Source organism: Scyliorhinus canicula, chromosome 9, assembly GCF_902713615.1.
Source record: "Scyliorhinus canicula chromosome 9, sScyCan1.1, whole genome shotgun sequence".
NCBI lineage: Eukaryota > Metazoa > Chordata > Chondrichthyes > Carcharhiniformes > Scyliorhinidae > Scyliorhinus > Scyliorhinus canicula.
In genome coordinates this window covers 159,801,114-159,817,081 of record NC_052154.1, presented here as the reverse complement: position 1 = coordinate 159,817,081, position 15,968 = coordinate 159,801,114, and the positions used below count along the sequence as shown (strand labels likewise).

The following is a 15,968-nucleotide window of genomic DNA, read 5'->3' as shown; positions in this document are numbered from 1 at the left end:
CTGAAAGGCCTTCGCCGGTCCGCGCATGCGCCGGTGGGGCGGGGAGGTGCCGGCGTAGCGGAGTGGCGCCAACGACTCCGGCATCGGGCCTCCCCAACGGTGCGGAATTCTCCGCACAATTAGGGGATAGGCCCGCTCCAGAGTGGTTTCCGCCACGCCGACTGGTGCCAAAACTGGCGCCAATGGCCTTTGGCGCCCGCCGCCCGGTGTCGGGGCATGCCGAAAGGCCTTCGCCGGTCCGCGCATGCGCCGGTGGTGACGGTGGAAGGAAAAGAGTTCCCCCACGGCACAGGCCCGCCTGCCGATTGGTGGGCCCCGATCGCGGCCAGGCCACCGTGGGGGCACCCCCCGGGGTCTGATCGGCCCGCGCCCCCCCCCGGGGGCCCACTCGCACCGCCAATCCCGCCGGCACCAGAGGTGCTCCAATTCCCGCCGGCGGGAGAGGCCTGTCATCGGCGGGTCTTCGGCCCATCGGGGCCGGAGAATCGCCGCGGGGGGCATGCCAATCGGCGGGGCATGATTCCTGCTCTCGTCGATTCCCGGGTGGTGGAGAATTCCGGCCACAGCAGGGGCGGGATTTACGCCAGCCCCGGGCAATTCCCCGACCCTGTTGGAGAATTCCGCCCCATGTTCTGGTGTTCTGCCCTTATGCTGCTACATGGTACTTGTGATGAATGTCATCAGTAGCTGCTGTAACGGTACCTTACCTTTAATGCATTGGCCCTTTAAGACCGGGCTTGGAACCCTGGGGGACTCCGCCTCTGGCTCCGCCCCCAGGAAACGGTATATAAGATGAGGCTCACTCGGCAGCATGTGATGAGCACACTTCTCGGCTGCTGTTCAGTTCTCAGATGATTAAAGCCTTTGAATCACCAATCTTCTCTCCTGTGTCGTAATTGAGGGTATCTCAATTTAATCATCTGACACATCAAGATGGACAGCGCTCTAAAGCCGGAGAAACTTAACCTGGACGCTTGGTCACCGGAAGCCCCGGAAATGTTTTAATATTGGCTGCGGTGTTTTGAGGACTATATTGACTCCTCAGCGACTGATGCCGACGGCGCTCGCAAGCTGCGTTTACTACACGCCCGGGTGGGCCACCGACTCTCCTCCGCGTCGTAATTGAGGATATCTCAGCACTCATTGCCTGTTTGGCAGCTGGTTTTTAGAGCAATCCTTGACCAAAAATATATGTATATTTTATCAATGGCACAGAATGTAGAAGAGTGTTCCAGTTTACAAAATCTCATTGATTTCGAAGAAGAGTGTTCCAGTTGTAAAAGCACTCCAAGGGCAGAGGCCAATAGTTTTGTTTTCAGATTGTCCTCCTTGACTAACTCGGGATGAAAGATTAACTGAATAATCCTGTGTATTGGATACTTTCTCGACTCCCTCTATCATGCTCTGAGTGACATGATGCCATTCGAAGATTTTGCTGTGCTAAAGTTGGATGTTACTTACACAGATTTGCAAGGTCTGCAGGTCTCCTCCATTGGTGGAAATGAACTGTCCCTGGCATTTAGAACCAATCAGAATTTGTCGCTTTCAGTAATGTTGTCAACCACTTTCCTATTTTCCTTCTGTTACAGCAGCATGACTGGATTGAGCAAAACAGTCAGTTTCTTTGATTGGGTTAAGTTTCTTTAACTCAGAAAGGATTGAAGATTTTACAGCTATATAAATACTGTGGCTACAATCACAGTTCAGGGGCTTGGAACCCTGAATTCCAAATGTTGTACACAAACTACAAAGCACAAGTCAGGTGTGTGATGGGATAATTTCCTCTTGCTGGCTGAGTGCAGCTCCAACACCACAAACATCTTGATACCATCCAGGACAATGCAGCAGGCTGCTTGATTGGCATCCCTTCCACAATAATTCACTCTATCCATCACTCACACACAGCAGCTCTGCCTGCCATCGACAAGGTGCAATGCAGGCCCTCACCAATGCTCCTGGAGATTAAAGATGAACAGAATAATCCTGTGTATCGGCTCCTTTCTCCTCCCATATCACTTGATCCATTTCACCCCAAGAACTACGGGCTGGATTCTCCGTTTCAGGGACTATGCCCGCACTTTGTCCTGAAACCTGTGGCTTTAGCGCCAGAAAGACTGCCATCGAAAGGCCACAGATTCACCGTCTTGCAGGGGGCTGGCACACAGCTATCATGGAGCTCGCAGCTCCAGCTGCCGATACGGCCCCCCGCACTTCCGGATCAGAGGCTGCGCATGCGCAAGACGGTGGACTCCAGCGGCTGCACCATGCTCCATGGCGGACTGAGACCGCGGACCTGGACCGCAGAAATAGTGCCCTCGATCTGCCGCTCGTCCGATCTGGATCGCCCGCACAATTATGACTCAGTCCCATTGAGGCCCCGCCCGCCAATCGGCCCACCCCTAACTATGTCGGCCACGGACTGAACCTGCAGCTACCTCATGAGTGTTCCGAATGGCTGGGCCACATTAGAAATACGGCATTGACACTTCGGCCGGTCGGGGGTGGAGAATAGCGGGGTGGGTCTTCAGCAATGGCCGTAGCTGGTGGATACACGGTGCAGCGGACTGCCCGTGTACACCGCTTTTCAGGTGCCGGAGAATCGCGGAACCGGCGCCGATCCCGATTTCATGCGTGAAACTGGATTCTCCGCCGCAGTGCTGAACACGATTTCACTGTCGGGGTGCTGAGAATCCAACCCTATATCTAATTTACTTGAAATTACACAATGTTTTTGCCTCAACTACCATTTGCGGTAGTGAATTCCACAGATTCACCATCTTCTGGCGGCAGAACGTTCTCCGTACCTCAGTCCTAAAATGTTAATCTCTTACGCTAGTCCAGGACTAGTTCTTGGCAAGTAGGATTAAGGTGAATCCAAAAGCTTTTTATTCATATGCAAAAAATAAGAGGGTGGCATAGGGAAGGATTGGACCACTTAAGGACAGTGGGGGAAATCTATGGATTGATCCAGAGGAAATTCGCGAGGTACTAAATGAGTACTTTGCATCAGTGTTCCCAAAGAAAGGTATTTTGTGGAAGTTGATTCTTGGGTAGGGTGTGTGGATACTCTGAATCATGTTGACATCACAAAGGAGGAGGTAATGGATGTTTTAAAAGACATTAAGGTAGATAAGTCTCCTGGGCCTGATACAACCTACCCCAGATTACTGAGGGAAGCAAGGGAGGAAATTGCTAGGGCCTTGACTGACATCTTTGTATCCTCATTAGCTACAGGTGAGGTCCCAGAGGACTGGACATTAGCTAAACTGGTACTGCTATTTAAGAGAGGTACCACGGAAAATCCAGGAAACTATAGGCGGGTGAGCCTCACATTGGTAGTAGGTAAATTATTGGAGAGAATTCTCAAGGACAGGATTTATACCCATTTGGAAACAAATGGACTCATTAGTGAAAGGCAGCATGGTTTTGTGAAGGGGAGGTCGTGCGTCACCAACTTGATCGGGTTTTCTGAGGGTGACAAAAATGATTGATATGGGGAGAGCGCTGGATGTTGTTGAGTAAAGCATTTGACAAGGTGCCTCCTGGCAGACTGGTACAAAAGGTGAAGTTACACGGGATCAGAGGTGAGGTGACAAGATGGGGCCTCACGGTAGCATGGTGGTTAGCATCAATGCTTCACAGCTCCAGGGTCCCAGGTCGATTCCCGGCTGGGTCACTGTCTGTGTGGAGTCTGCACGTCCTCCCCGTGTGTGCGTGGGTTTCCTCCGGGTGCTCCGGTTTCCTCCCACAGTCCAAAGATGTGCGGGTTAGGTGGATTGGCCATGCTAAATTGCCCGTAGTGTAAGGTTAATGGGGGAATTGTTGGGTTATGGGTCTACGGGTTACGTGGGTTTAAGTAGGGTGATCATTGTTCGGCACAACATCGTGGGCCGAAGGGCCTGTTCTGTGCTGTACTGTTCTATGTTCTATGTTCTATGGGTACAAAACTGGCTCGGCCACAGAAGGCAGAGGGAAGCAGTAGAGGGTGTTTTTCTGAGTGGAAGGTTGTGATTAGTGGTGTTTTACAGGGATCGGTGCTGGGGCCTCTGTTGTTTGTCGTGTACATAAATGAGTTGGAGGAAAATGTAACTGTTCTGATTAGTAAGTTCGCGGATGACACCAAGGTTGGTGGAGTGGCAGATAGTGTTGAGGACTGTCAGAGGAAAGAGCAGGTGATAGATAGGTTGGAGACTTGGGCAGAGAAATGGCAAATGGAGTTTAATCCAGACAAATGTGAGGTAATGCATTTTGGTAGATCTAACATAAAGGGGGAATATACAGTAAAATGCAAAATAATTCGGAATATAGACAGAACGATCTGGGTGTACAGGTCCACAGATCTTTGAAAGTGGCAACGCGAGTAGACAAAGTAGTCAATGAAACACATAAAATGCTTGCCTTCATTGGACGGGGCACCGAGTAGAAAAGCTGGCAAGTCATGCTCCAGTTCTAGAACCTTGATAAGGCCGCACTTGGAATATTGAGCACATTCTGGTCACCACACTACCAGAAGAATGTGGAGGCTTTGGAGAGGGTGCAGAGGATGTTTACCAGGATATTGCCTTGTCTGGAGGGTGTTAGCTATGAGGAGAGGCTGAATAGACTCAAACTGATTTGATTAGAGCAATGCAGGTGGAGGGGTGACCTGATAGAGGCCGACACGATTATGAGAGGCATGGATAGAGTGGATGGGCAGGCACTCTTTCCCAGGGTGGAGAGGTCAGTCACTACTGGGCATAGGTTTAAGGTCCGTGGGCCAAAGTTTAGAGGAGATGTGTGAGGCAGGTTTTTTTACGCAGAGGATGGTGAGTGCCTGCCAGGGGAGGTTGTCGAAGCAGATACATTAACGGTATTCAAAAGGCATATTGACAAATACATGGATAGGATGGGTATCGAGGGATACAGCACTAAGAAGTGCTGAGGGTTTTTGCCAAGGGTGGTATTATGACTGGTACATTCTTGGAGGGCCGAAGGGCTTGTTCATGTTCTGTATTGTTTTTTGAGGTTAATGAAGTAGCAGACTGGAAGAGTGATTGGCTGTGTGGTATCATTTAAATATTGGCGCTATGAGGTGATGGTGTGGCAGGACAACTCAATGTGATTTGATGCGTTCCTCACACATGTATAATTAAAACAAAAAAAAAATTAGAGTGCCCAATTAATTTTTTCCAATTAAGGGGAAATATGGTGTGGCCAATCCACCTACCCTGCACATCTTTGGGTTGTGGTACCAAGGTGAGAATGTGCAAACTCCACACGGACAGTGGCCCAGAGCCGGGATCAAACCTGGGACCTCAGCGCCATGAGGCAGGAGTGCTAACCACAGCACCACCATGCTGCCCCTCACACATGTATAATTAATGAGCTGAACACCACAGGGTTTGCAGGTTCAGCTGCGTCACTCTCCAGTGAAAGTCACCCCGACTTCCCCTCCCTCCAGTTGCAGGAGGCTGAGGTATATTCAGGGCAATGATTGAAAATTACCAGCAATTATTATCAAAAGTAAGATGTAATTTTCCATGGTTACGAAGATATTGACGTGAAAACTCTCTGTAAAATAATAATATTTCTCCTTCGAGAAAGATGTAACAAGGTGAGCTAAATACATATGTATTCTTTCACTCTAAACCAAATGCATCATTACTGTATTTCCTGCTGCTTTGTACAATGTGTTTAAGCTTTGCATTTTTGTGTTCATGTAGATTCAGAGCAAACCCCTTCAAGTGATCAAAACAGTGATAATAATCCATCGGAAAATTCATCGGATGAGATAAAAGACAAAAGTAAGACAGGAACTGAAGGTGAGTCAAGGAGCAGAATTGAAGAATGATTGGCTGTGTGGTCACATTTAAATATGGCACCGAGATATTGGCGCAATGAGGTGATGGCGTGGGAGAATCAATCCATGGGATCTGATGGGCGCGATTCTCCGCTACCCACGACGGGTCGGAGAATAGTGGGAGGGCCTTCCCGATATGTTTCCCAATCTCCCGCTATTCCCCCCCCCCCCCCCCCCCCCCATGGCCGCCCCATGACACAAATTCTCCCCTGGCCGATGGGTCGAGTACCCAGGCCTTTACGGCCGTTTTCACGAATGCAAACACACCTGCTCTCACCGTTCGTGAAAACGGCCGCAAAGTGCCGTTCCAGACAACCATGGCACCGATTGGCACGGCCGCACCACGGGATCAGTCCGCTGGGCCGCTGAGGGGCATGATGGCCCGTGCATGCGCGGGTTTGACGCATATGCGTGATGACGTCATCTGCGCATGCGCGGGTTGGAGCCATCCAATCCACGCATGCGCGTCTGATGTCATCGTGCGCGTCAGCCGCCGTGACCCTTGGCGCGCGGGGCCATGCTTCGCGGGGCCGCGCTGCTAGCCCCGCCCAGGGTGAGAATCGGGTCCCAGGAGGGGGCGCGGAGGCTGCCATGAAACACGGCCAGTTTCATGGCAGCCTTTACGACTCTCCGCATTTGCGGAGAATCGCACCCGATGTGTTCCTCACACATGCATAATAAATGAGCTGAACACCACAAGATTGTGTCTATAAGGTTCTGACACTCTCCAGCGGAAATCACCCCGACTTCTCTTCCCGCCACAAGGCCTCCAAAATGCGGAATTCTGTTGCAGGAGACTGAAGTATATTCAGGGCAGCAATAGAAGCCTACCAGCAGTTATTATTAAAAGCAAGATGTAATTTTGCATCATTATTAAGTTATTGATGCAACACCTAACTGAGAAATAGTAAATCTCTCCTCAGATAAAGATGTAATGAGCTGAGCTAAATACATATGTATTCATTCACTGTTAACTAAATGCACCATTACTGTAGTTCCTGTTCCTTTATACAATGTCTTTACACTGTTTTGTATTTTTGTGTTTATGTAGAATCACAGAAAACCCCTTCAAGCAATCAAAATAATGCTGATAATCAAGGGGACAGTTCAATGGATAGGCCAGGAACTGAAGGTGGGATCAATGAAGAAAGAAATAGCAGAGGTATCCAAGTTTGTTTGGTTTTTTTTTTGTTTGTTTTTTTGTTTTTTGTTTTTTTTAAACTGAAATTTATACAAAGTAATAAATTAATTAACTAATCAGAGATGGCTGGGCAGGTGATGTGCTGTAGCTGTATGATGTGGGAGCTGGCTGTTCCCCTTGTGAATGGCAATGACCACATCTGCAGCAAGTGTTGGTTGCTGGAAGAACTCCGGCTCAGAGTTGATGATCTGGAATACGAGCTTCAAACACTGCGGCACATCCGGGAGGGGGAGAGTTACCTGGACACTTTGTTTCAGGAGGCAGTCACACCTGGGAGATTAAGTAATTCACATTCAGTAAGTGATCAGGGACTTCAGAGTGTGACTGTTCGTGAGGCAGGCAGGGGGAACCTGAGTTCAGGAGTGCAGGAGCCTCAGCCCTTGACCTTGTCCAACAGGTATGGACTCTTGCTCCCTGTATGGATGAGGAAAAGGGCTCTGGACAGGATGAGCCAGCTGACCATGGTACCATGGTGCAGAAGGCCATTCAAGAGGGAGGAGTAAAAAGACAAGTAGTTGTTATAGGGGATTCTATAATTAGGGGGACAGATAGTATCCTATGCAAGCCGGATCGGGAGTCTCGCATGGTGTGTTGCGTGCCCGGTGCCAGGGTGCGGGACATCTCTGACCGGCTTGAAAGGATATTGGAGCGGGAGGGGGAGGATCCAGTTGTTGTGGTCCACGTTGGGACTAACAACATAGGTAAAGCTAGGCTGGAGGACCTGTTTGGGGACTATCAAGCACTAGGAAGAAAATTGAAATACAGGTCCTCAAGGGTCATAATCTCCGGATTACTGCCCGAGCCACGTGCCAATTGGCATAGGGACAAGAAAATTAGGGAAGTAAACACGTGGCTAAGGGATTGGTGTGGGAAAGAGGGATTCCACTTCATGGGACATTGGCATCAGTTTTGGAACCGGGGGGATCTGTACCGTTGGGACGGTCTCCACCTGAACCGATCTGGAACCAGTGTTCTAGCGAAGAGGATAAATAGGGTGGTCAGTAGGACTTTAAACTTCTGAGTTGGGGGGAAGGGAAAGTGAAAGCGACAGGGAGCATGGAGTTAAATGGCAAGATACGCAGGAGGATAACATGTAGGCAGGTGGATTTAAGCTTGAGGCAGACTAGGAATTCAACAAAAAGGAAGGATAACTTTGGACATCTTAGGACTTCCAATATCTGTAATGATAAGAAAGTTAGCATTAAGGCACTTTACCTGAATGCTCATAGCATTTGTAACAAAGTAGACGAACTAATGGCACAGATCATCGTGAATGATTATGATGTGGGAGGCATCACAGAGGCATGGCTGCAGGGGGTTCAGGACTGGCAGTTAAACATTCAAGGATATACAACCTATCGAAAAGACAGAGAGGTGGGCCGAGGGGGTGGGGTTGCCTTGTTAGTTAAGAACAAAATTAAATCTATGGCACTAAACGACATAGGGTCGGATGATGTGGAGTCTGTGTGGGTAGAATTGAGGAACCACAAAGGCAAAAAAACCATAATGGGAGTTATGTACAGACCTCCTAACAGTGGTCAGGACCAGGGGCGCAACATGTACCGGGAAATAGAAAAGGCATGTCAGAAAGGCAAGGTCACGGTGATCATGGGGGACTTCAATATGCAGGTGGATTGGGTAAATAACGTAGCCAGTGGATCCAAAGAAAAGGAATTCATGGAATGCTTACAAGATGGCTTTTTGGAACAGCTTGTCATGGAGCCCACAAGGGAGCAGGCTATTCTGGACCTAGTGCTATGTAATGAACCAGACTTTATAAAAGATCTTAAAGTAAGGGAACACTTAGGAAGCAGCGATCATAATATGGTTGAGTTCAGTCTGCAGTTTGAAAGAGAGAAGGCAAAATCGGATGTAATGGTGTTACAGTTAAATAAAGGTAATTATGAGGGCATGAGAGAGGAACTGGCGAAAATCGACTGGAAGCAGACCCTAGTGGGGAAGACAGCAGAGCAAAAATGGCAGGAGTTTGTATGCATAATTGAGGACACTGTACAGCGGTTCATCCCCAAGAAAAGAAAGATTATCCGGGGAGGGATTAGACAGCCATGGCTGACAAAGGAGGTCAGGAAATGTATCAAAGAAAAAGAGAGATCCTATAAAGTGGCCAAAAGCACTCAGAAATCAGAAGATTGGGAAGGCTACAAAAACAAACAGAGGTTAACAAAGAGACAAATAAGGAAGGAGAGGATCAAATATGAAGGCAGGCTAGCCAGTAATATAAGAAATGATAGTAAAAGTTTCTTTCAATACATAAGAAACAAACGACAGGCCAAAGTAGACATTGGGCCAATTCAAACTGATTCCGGAAGGCTAGTGATGGGAGACGAGGAAATGGCTGGAGAACTTAATAAGTACTTTGCGTCTGTCTTCACAATGGAAGACATGAGTAATATCCCAAAAATTATAGAGGGTCAGGGGGCTGAGTTGAGTATGGTTGCCATTACAAAAGAGATGGTGCTAAAAAAGCTAAAAGGTCTTAAAATTGACAAATCTCCTGGCCCCGATGGGCTACATCCTAGAGTTCTGAGAGAGGTGGCTGAAGAAATAGCGGAAGCGTTGGTTGAGATCTTTCAAAAATCACTGGAGTCAGGGAAAGTCCCGGACGATTGGAAGATCGCTGTTGTAACCCCCTTGTTCAAGAAAGGATCAAGACAAAAGATGGAAAATTATAGGCCAATTAGCCTAACCTCGGTTGTTGGTAAAATTCTAGAATCGATCGTTAAGGATGAGATTTCTAAATTCTTGGAAGAGCAGGGTCGGATTAGAACAAGTCAACATGGATTTAGTAAGGGGAGGTCGTGCCTGACGAACCTGTTAGAATTCTTTGAGGAGGTGACAAGTAGGTTAGACCAGGGAAACCCAGTGGATGTGGTCTATCTGGATTTCCAAAAGGCCTTTGATAAGGTGCCACACAGGAGGCTGCTGAGTAAGGTGAGGGCCCATGGTGTTCGAGGTGAGCTACTGGCATGGGTTGAGGATTGGCTGTCTGACAGAAGGCAGAGAGTTGGGATAAAAGGTTCTTTTTCGGAATGGCAGCCGGTGACCAGCGGTGTCCCACAGGGTTCAGTGTTGGGGCCGCAGCTGTTCACCATATATATTAATGATCTGGATGAAGGGACTGGGGGCATTCTAGCAAAGTTTGCCGATGATACGAAGTTAGGTGGTCAGGCAGGTAGTGCTGAGGAAGTGGGGAGGCTGCAGAAGGATCTAGACAGTTTGGGAGAGTGGTGCAGGAAATGGCTGATGCAATTCAACGTGAGAAAATGTGAGGTCTTGCACTTTGGAAAAAAGAATCCAAGCATAGACTACTTTCTAAACGGTGAGAAAATTCATAATGCCAAAGTACAAAGGGATCTGGGAGTGCTAGTCGAGGATTCCCTAAAGGTAAACATGCAGGTTGAATCTGTGATTATCAAAGCGAATGCAATGTTGTCATTTATCTCAAGAGGGTTGGAATATAAAAGCAGCGATGTGCTACTGAGCCTTTATAAGGCTCTGGTTAGGCCCCATTTGGAGTACTGTGTCCAGTTTTGGGCCCCACATCTCAGGAAGGACATACTGGCACTGGACCGTGTCCAGCGGAGATTCACACGGATGATCCCTGGAATGGCGGGCCTAACATATGATGAACGGCTGAGGATCCTGGGATTGTATTCATTGGAGTTTAGAAGGTTAAGGGGAGATCTAATAGAAACTTACAAGATAATACATGGCTTAGAAAGGGTGGACGCAAAGAAACTGTTTCCGTTAGGCGAGGAGACGAGGACCCGTGGGCACAGCCTTAGAATTAGAGGGGGTAAATTCAGAACAGAAATGCGGAGACATTTCTTCAGCCAGAGAGTGGTGGGCCTGTGGAATTCATTGCCGCGGAGTGCAGTGGAGGCCGGGACGCTAAATGGCTTCAAGGCAGAGGTAGATAAATTCTTGATGTCGCGAGGAATTAAGGGCTACGGGGAGAATGCTGGTAGGTGGAGTTGAAATGCCCATCAGCCGTGATTGAATGGCGGAGTGGACTCGATGGGCCGAATGGCCTTACTTCCACTCCTATGTCTTATGGTCTAAATACTTTTAGCAGATTTTTCATCTGTTCTCTCATGAGATATGGGCAAATATGACACCTTCCGCATTGTGAATTCTATGATTCTATGATGCATTTATGCTAATTCTTAATTCTTCTTGAGGTGGTGATCCTTCTTGAATCACTGTTGTTTGTGTTGTGTAGAGACATCCACAGAGCTCTCTGGGAAGGGATTCTCCAGGTGTTCACCCTTGTTACGATGAAGCAACGGCAACATTCTTCCAAGTTGGGATTGTGGGAGTTTTGCGGTGTTCCATGTTCGGGTATTCTGCCCTTCTGCTTCTACATGGCACTCATTGCCTGTTTGGCAGGTGGCTTTTCTAGCAATACGACCAAAAATATATATGGGGCGGGATTCTCCGACCCCCGACGGGTCAGAATAGCGCGTGCTGGTCGGCGGCCACTGGCAGTGCCCCCCCCGGCGATTGTCCGGCCTGCAATGGGCCAGGTGGCCGTCCGTTTCCAGACGATCCCGCCGGCCTAAATTAGAACAGGTACTTACCGGTGGGACCTGGAAGCGCGGGTGGCCTCCGGGGTCCTCGGGGGGAGGGGGGGGAGGGCAGGGGGATCTGGCCCCGGGAGGTGCCCCCACGCTGGCCTGGCCCGCGATCGGAGCCCACCGATCCGCGGGTGGGCCTGTGCTGTGCGGGCACTCTATTCCTCCGTGTTGTCCCTTACAACCCAAATATCTCCGAGATATTGGCGCAATGAGGTGAGGGTGAGGGCCCATGGTATTCGAGGCAAGGTACTAACATGGATTGACGATTGGCTGTCAGACAGAAGGCAGAGAGTTGGGATAAAAGGTTCTTTTTCGGAATGGCAACCGGTGACAAGTGGTGTCCCGCAGGGTTCAGTGTTGGGGCCACAGCTGTTCTCTTTATATATTAATGATCTAGATGACGGGACTGGGGGCATTCTGGCCAAGTTTGCCGATGATACAAAGATAGGTGGAGGGGCAGGTAGTATTGAGGAGGTGGGGAGGCTGCAGAAAGATTTAGACAGTTTAGGAGAATGGTCCAAGAAGTGGCTGATGAAATTCAACGTGGGCAAGTGCGAGGTCTTGCACTTTGGAAAAAAGAATAGAGGCATGGACTATTTTCTAAACGGTGACAAAATTCATAATGCTAAAGTGCAAAGGGACTTGGGAGTCCTAGTCCAGGATTCTCTAAAGGTAAACTTGCAGGTTGAGTCCGTAATTAAGAAAGCAAATGTAATGTTGTCATTTATCTCAAGAGGCTTGGAATATAAAAGCAGGGATGAACTTCTGAGGCTTTATAAAGCACTAGTCAGGCCCCATTTAGAATATTGTGAGCAATTTTGGGCCCCACACCTCAGGAAGGACATACTGGCACTGGAGCGGGTCCAGCGGAGATTCACACGGATGATCCCAGGAATGGTAGGTCTAACATACGATGAACGTCTGAAGATCGTGGGATTATATTCATTGGAGTTTAGGAGGTTGAGGGGAGATCTAATAGAAACGTACAAGATAATGAATGGCTTGGATAGGATGGACGTAGGGAAGTTGTTTCCATTAGCAGGGGAGACTGGGACGCGGGGGCACAGCCTTAGAATAAAAGGGAGTCACTTTAGAACAGAGATGAGGAGAAATTTCTTCAGCCAGAGAGTGGTAGGTCTGTGGAATTCATTGCCACAGAGGGCAGTGGAGGCCGGGACATTGAGTGTCTTTAAGACAGAAATTGATAAATTCTTGATTTCTCGAGGAATTAAGGGCTATGAGGAGAGAGCGGGTAAATGGAGTTGAAATCAACCATGATTGAATGGTGGAGTGGACTCGATGGGCCGAATGGCCTTACTTCCACTCCTATGTCTTATGGTCTTATGGCGTAGGAGAATAAATCCATGGGATCTGACGTGTTCCTCACACATGAATAATTAATGAGCTGAACACCACAAGATTGTGTCTGTAAGGTTCCGACACTCTCCAACGAAAATCACCCCTACTTCCCTTCCCGCCACTAGGCATGGCCTCCAAAATGGGGAATTCAGTTGAAGGAGATTGAAGTATATTCAGGGCAGCAATATAAGCCTACCAGCAGTTATTATTAAAAGTAAGATGTAATTTTCCATCATTATTAAACTATTGATGCAGCACCTATCTGAGAAATAGTAAAACTCTCCTCAGAAAAAGATGTAATGAGCTGAGCTAAATACATGTGTATTCATTCACTACTAACCAAACGCACCATTACTGTAGTTCCTGTTACTTCAGACAATGTGTTTACTCTGTTTGGTATTTTTCACCGGAGGGGGGGTTGCTAGCAGCCGCTGACTGGTATGACACGATTCCCGCCCCCGCCAAATCCCCGGCGCTGGAGAATTTGGCAGCCACCGTGGCGGGATTCTCGCCACCCCCCCCCTCCCCCTCACACCCCCCCCCCCCCCCCTCCCCCGGCGATTCTCCGACCCGATTTGGAGGCTGGCCGAATCCCGCCCGTGTTCATTAATGGCAGAAAAACTGCCATCAAAAGGCCACAGATTCACCGTCGTGCAGGGGGCTGGCATGGAGCTATCGTGGTCCATGGCGGACTCATACCGCGGACCTGGACCGCAGAAATAGTGCCCTCAATCTGCCACTTGCCCGATCCGAATCACCCGCACATAAAGAATCAGTCCCATATGAGGCACCCTCACCCCTCCGATCGGCCCGCCCCCCGACTATGGCGGCCGCGGCTGAGCCTGCAGCTACCTCGCGAGTATCCCGAATGGCTGGACCACATTTGAAATATGCCGTCGAGGCTTCGGCCGGTCGGGCTGGAGAATAGCGGGGCGGGCCTCCAGCAATGGCTGCAGCTGGTGGATACGCGGCGCAGCGGACTGCCCGGGTACACCGCTTTTCAGGGGGGAGAGAATCGTGGAACTGGCGCCGGTCCCGATTTCATGCGTGAAACTGGATTCTCGCCCCAGTGCTGAACACGATTTCACCGTCGGGGTGCTGAGAATCCAGCCCTATATCTAATTTACTTGAGATTACACAACGTTTTTGTCTCAACTACGTTTTGTGGTCGTGAGTTCCACAGATTAACCATCTTCTGGGTGAAGAAACTTCTCCGTACCTCAGTCCTAAAATGTTAATCCCTTATCCTAGTCCAGGACTAGTTCTTGGCAAGTAGGATTAAGGTGAATCCCAAGGCTTTTTATTCATATGCAAAAAATAAGAGGGTGGCAAAGGGAAGGATTGGACCCATTAAGGACAGTGGGGGAATCTATGAGTTGATCCAGAGGAAATGAGCGAGGTGTTAAATGCATACTTTGCATCAGTGTTCGCCAAAGAAAAGGATTTTGTGGAAGTTGATTCTTGGGTTGGGTGTGTGGATACTCTAAATCATGGCACTCGCCCTCCCCTCCCCGGCACTCGCCCCCTCACCCTGTCACTTGCCCCCTCACCCCTCCCCGGCACTGGCCCTCCCCTCCCCGGTGTCATAATATACACCAGTATATCATGGTGCAGACACACACTGATGGAAACACACAGGGACCAATCAACATGTACAAACACCGCAGCCAATCACCAGTTAGAATACACACACTATAAAGGCAGAGGGCACCACGGTTCCCGCTCATTCTGTGTGCTGCCTCTGAGTGTAACAAGAACTCATCCAGCCCAGCACAGACTTACAACACGTGCTGAGAGAATCAACTGGTTCAGACAAGGCTGTCTCTAGTTTAAGTTAGCATCATTTAGACCCACAGTCATCGTGTGTTAGTTAGTCAGAAGTAGTTAATAAAATTGAGTTGAACCTTCATCAGTGTTGGAAGTGTCTGTTCATCTCTCAAGTCTACACTAGCCAACACTTCATACCAGGAGGTGAGGGATGCTCGCACTTCTGAGACCTACCTTTCAGTGATCTGCCTTCCACCAGTCTCGCGCCATCCTACAAAATGGACTCCGTTCGCCCGCCGCCACCTCTCCGCATTGCAGGGAATCTGGGCTCGAACTGGAAACTTTTCAAATAGCGCTTCCAGCTGTACCTCGAAGCCAGGGACCTGGAAGCTGCCTCAGATACACGGAAGATTGCTATCTTCCTCTTCACAGCCGGTGAATACGCTCTGCACATTTACAACACGCTCACTTTCGATGAGGGGGAGGACAAATCGAAGTTCAAGACCATAATTCTGAAGTTCGACAGCCACTGTGCGGTCGAAGTCAAGGAGAGCTTTGAGAGATACATGTTGCAGCAGCAAATTCAGGGTAAGGACGAGCCTTTCCAGCCCTTCATTACCCACCCCCGCGTCCTTGCGCAGTCCTGCAACTACGGATCCACTTCTGACTCCATGCTCCGTGACCAGATTGTTTTTGGTGTTCAATCTGAGCCCCTGCGCCAGCAGCTACTAAAAGTAAAGCAGCCGACTCTCTCCACAGCCATTGAGACCTGTGTACTTCATGAACATGGCTCCATGCGCTACTCCTGCATCCAGGCTGCTGAAACGGCGCGGCAAGCCCCTTACAAGGAAGAACTGGTCCAAATGATTAAATCTTTTCAGGCTCTGGATCTGAACGATGGTGGCCATTTCACGCGCTTTTCGCGGAGTCCCGCTCCTACACGCAGCGAGCGTGCTGATGTCATGGACCGCTTCGCGCGCTTCGCTGGATCGCCCTACGCATGCGCGGTGGCGCGATTAATGTCCCGACGCTCCGGCGTGCGGCAACAGAGGCTCCACCCACTTAAAGCAGCAATGTCCCGCGAAGTCCCGACGCTGACTGCAGTGTGGCAAACGAGGCCACTACGCTGCTATGTGCAGATCTTCCATACCTGCTGTTTTTGAAGATCCACCCAGCCCCACAGAGACGTCAGGGCTATCCAGCC

General features: G+C 49.4%; 1 protein-coding gene across 1 annotated transcript in view; it reads left to right on the top strand.

Moving 5' to 3' along the window:
• LOC119970954 (dentin sialophosphoprotein-like) overlaps nt 1-15,968 on the top strand; it is a 165,850-nt gene that overhangs the window by 74,667 nt on the left and 75,215 nt on the right. Inside the window, exons 13-14 of the mRNA XM_038806066.1 lie at nt 5,703-5,801; nt 6,891-7,001. Coding sequence (XP_038661994.1) covers nt 5,703-5,801; nt 6,891-7,001 — 210 coding nt within the window. The remainder of the gene's footprint in view (nt 1-5,702; nt 5,802-6,890; nt 7,002-15,968) is intronic.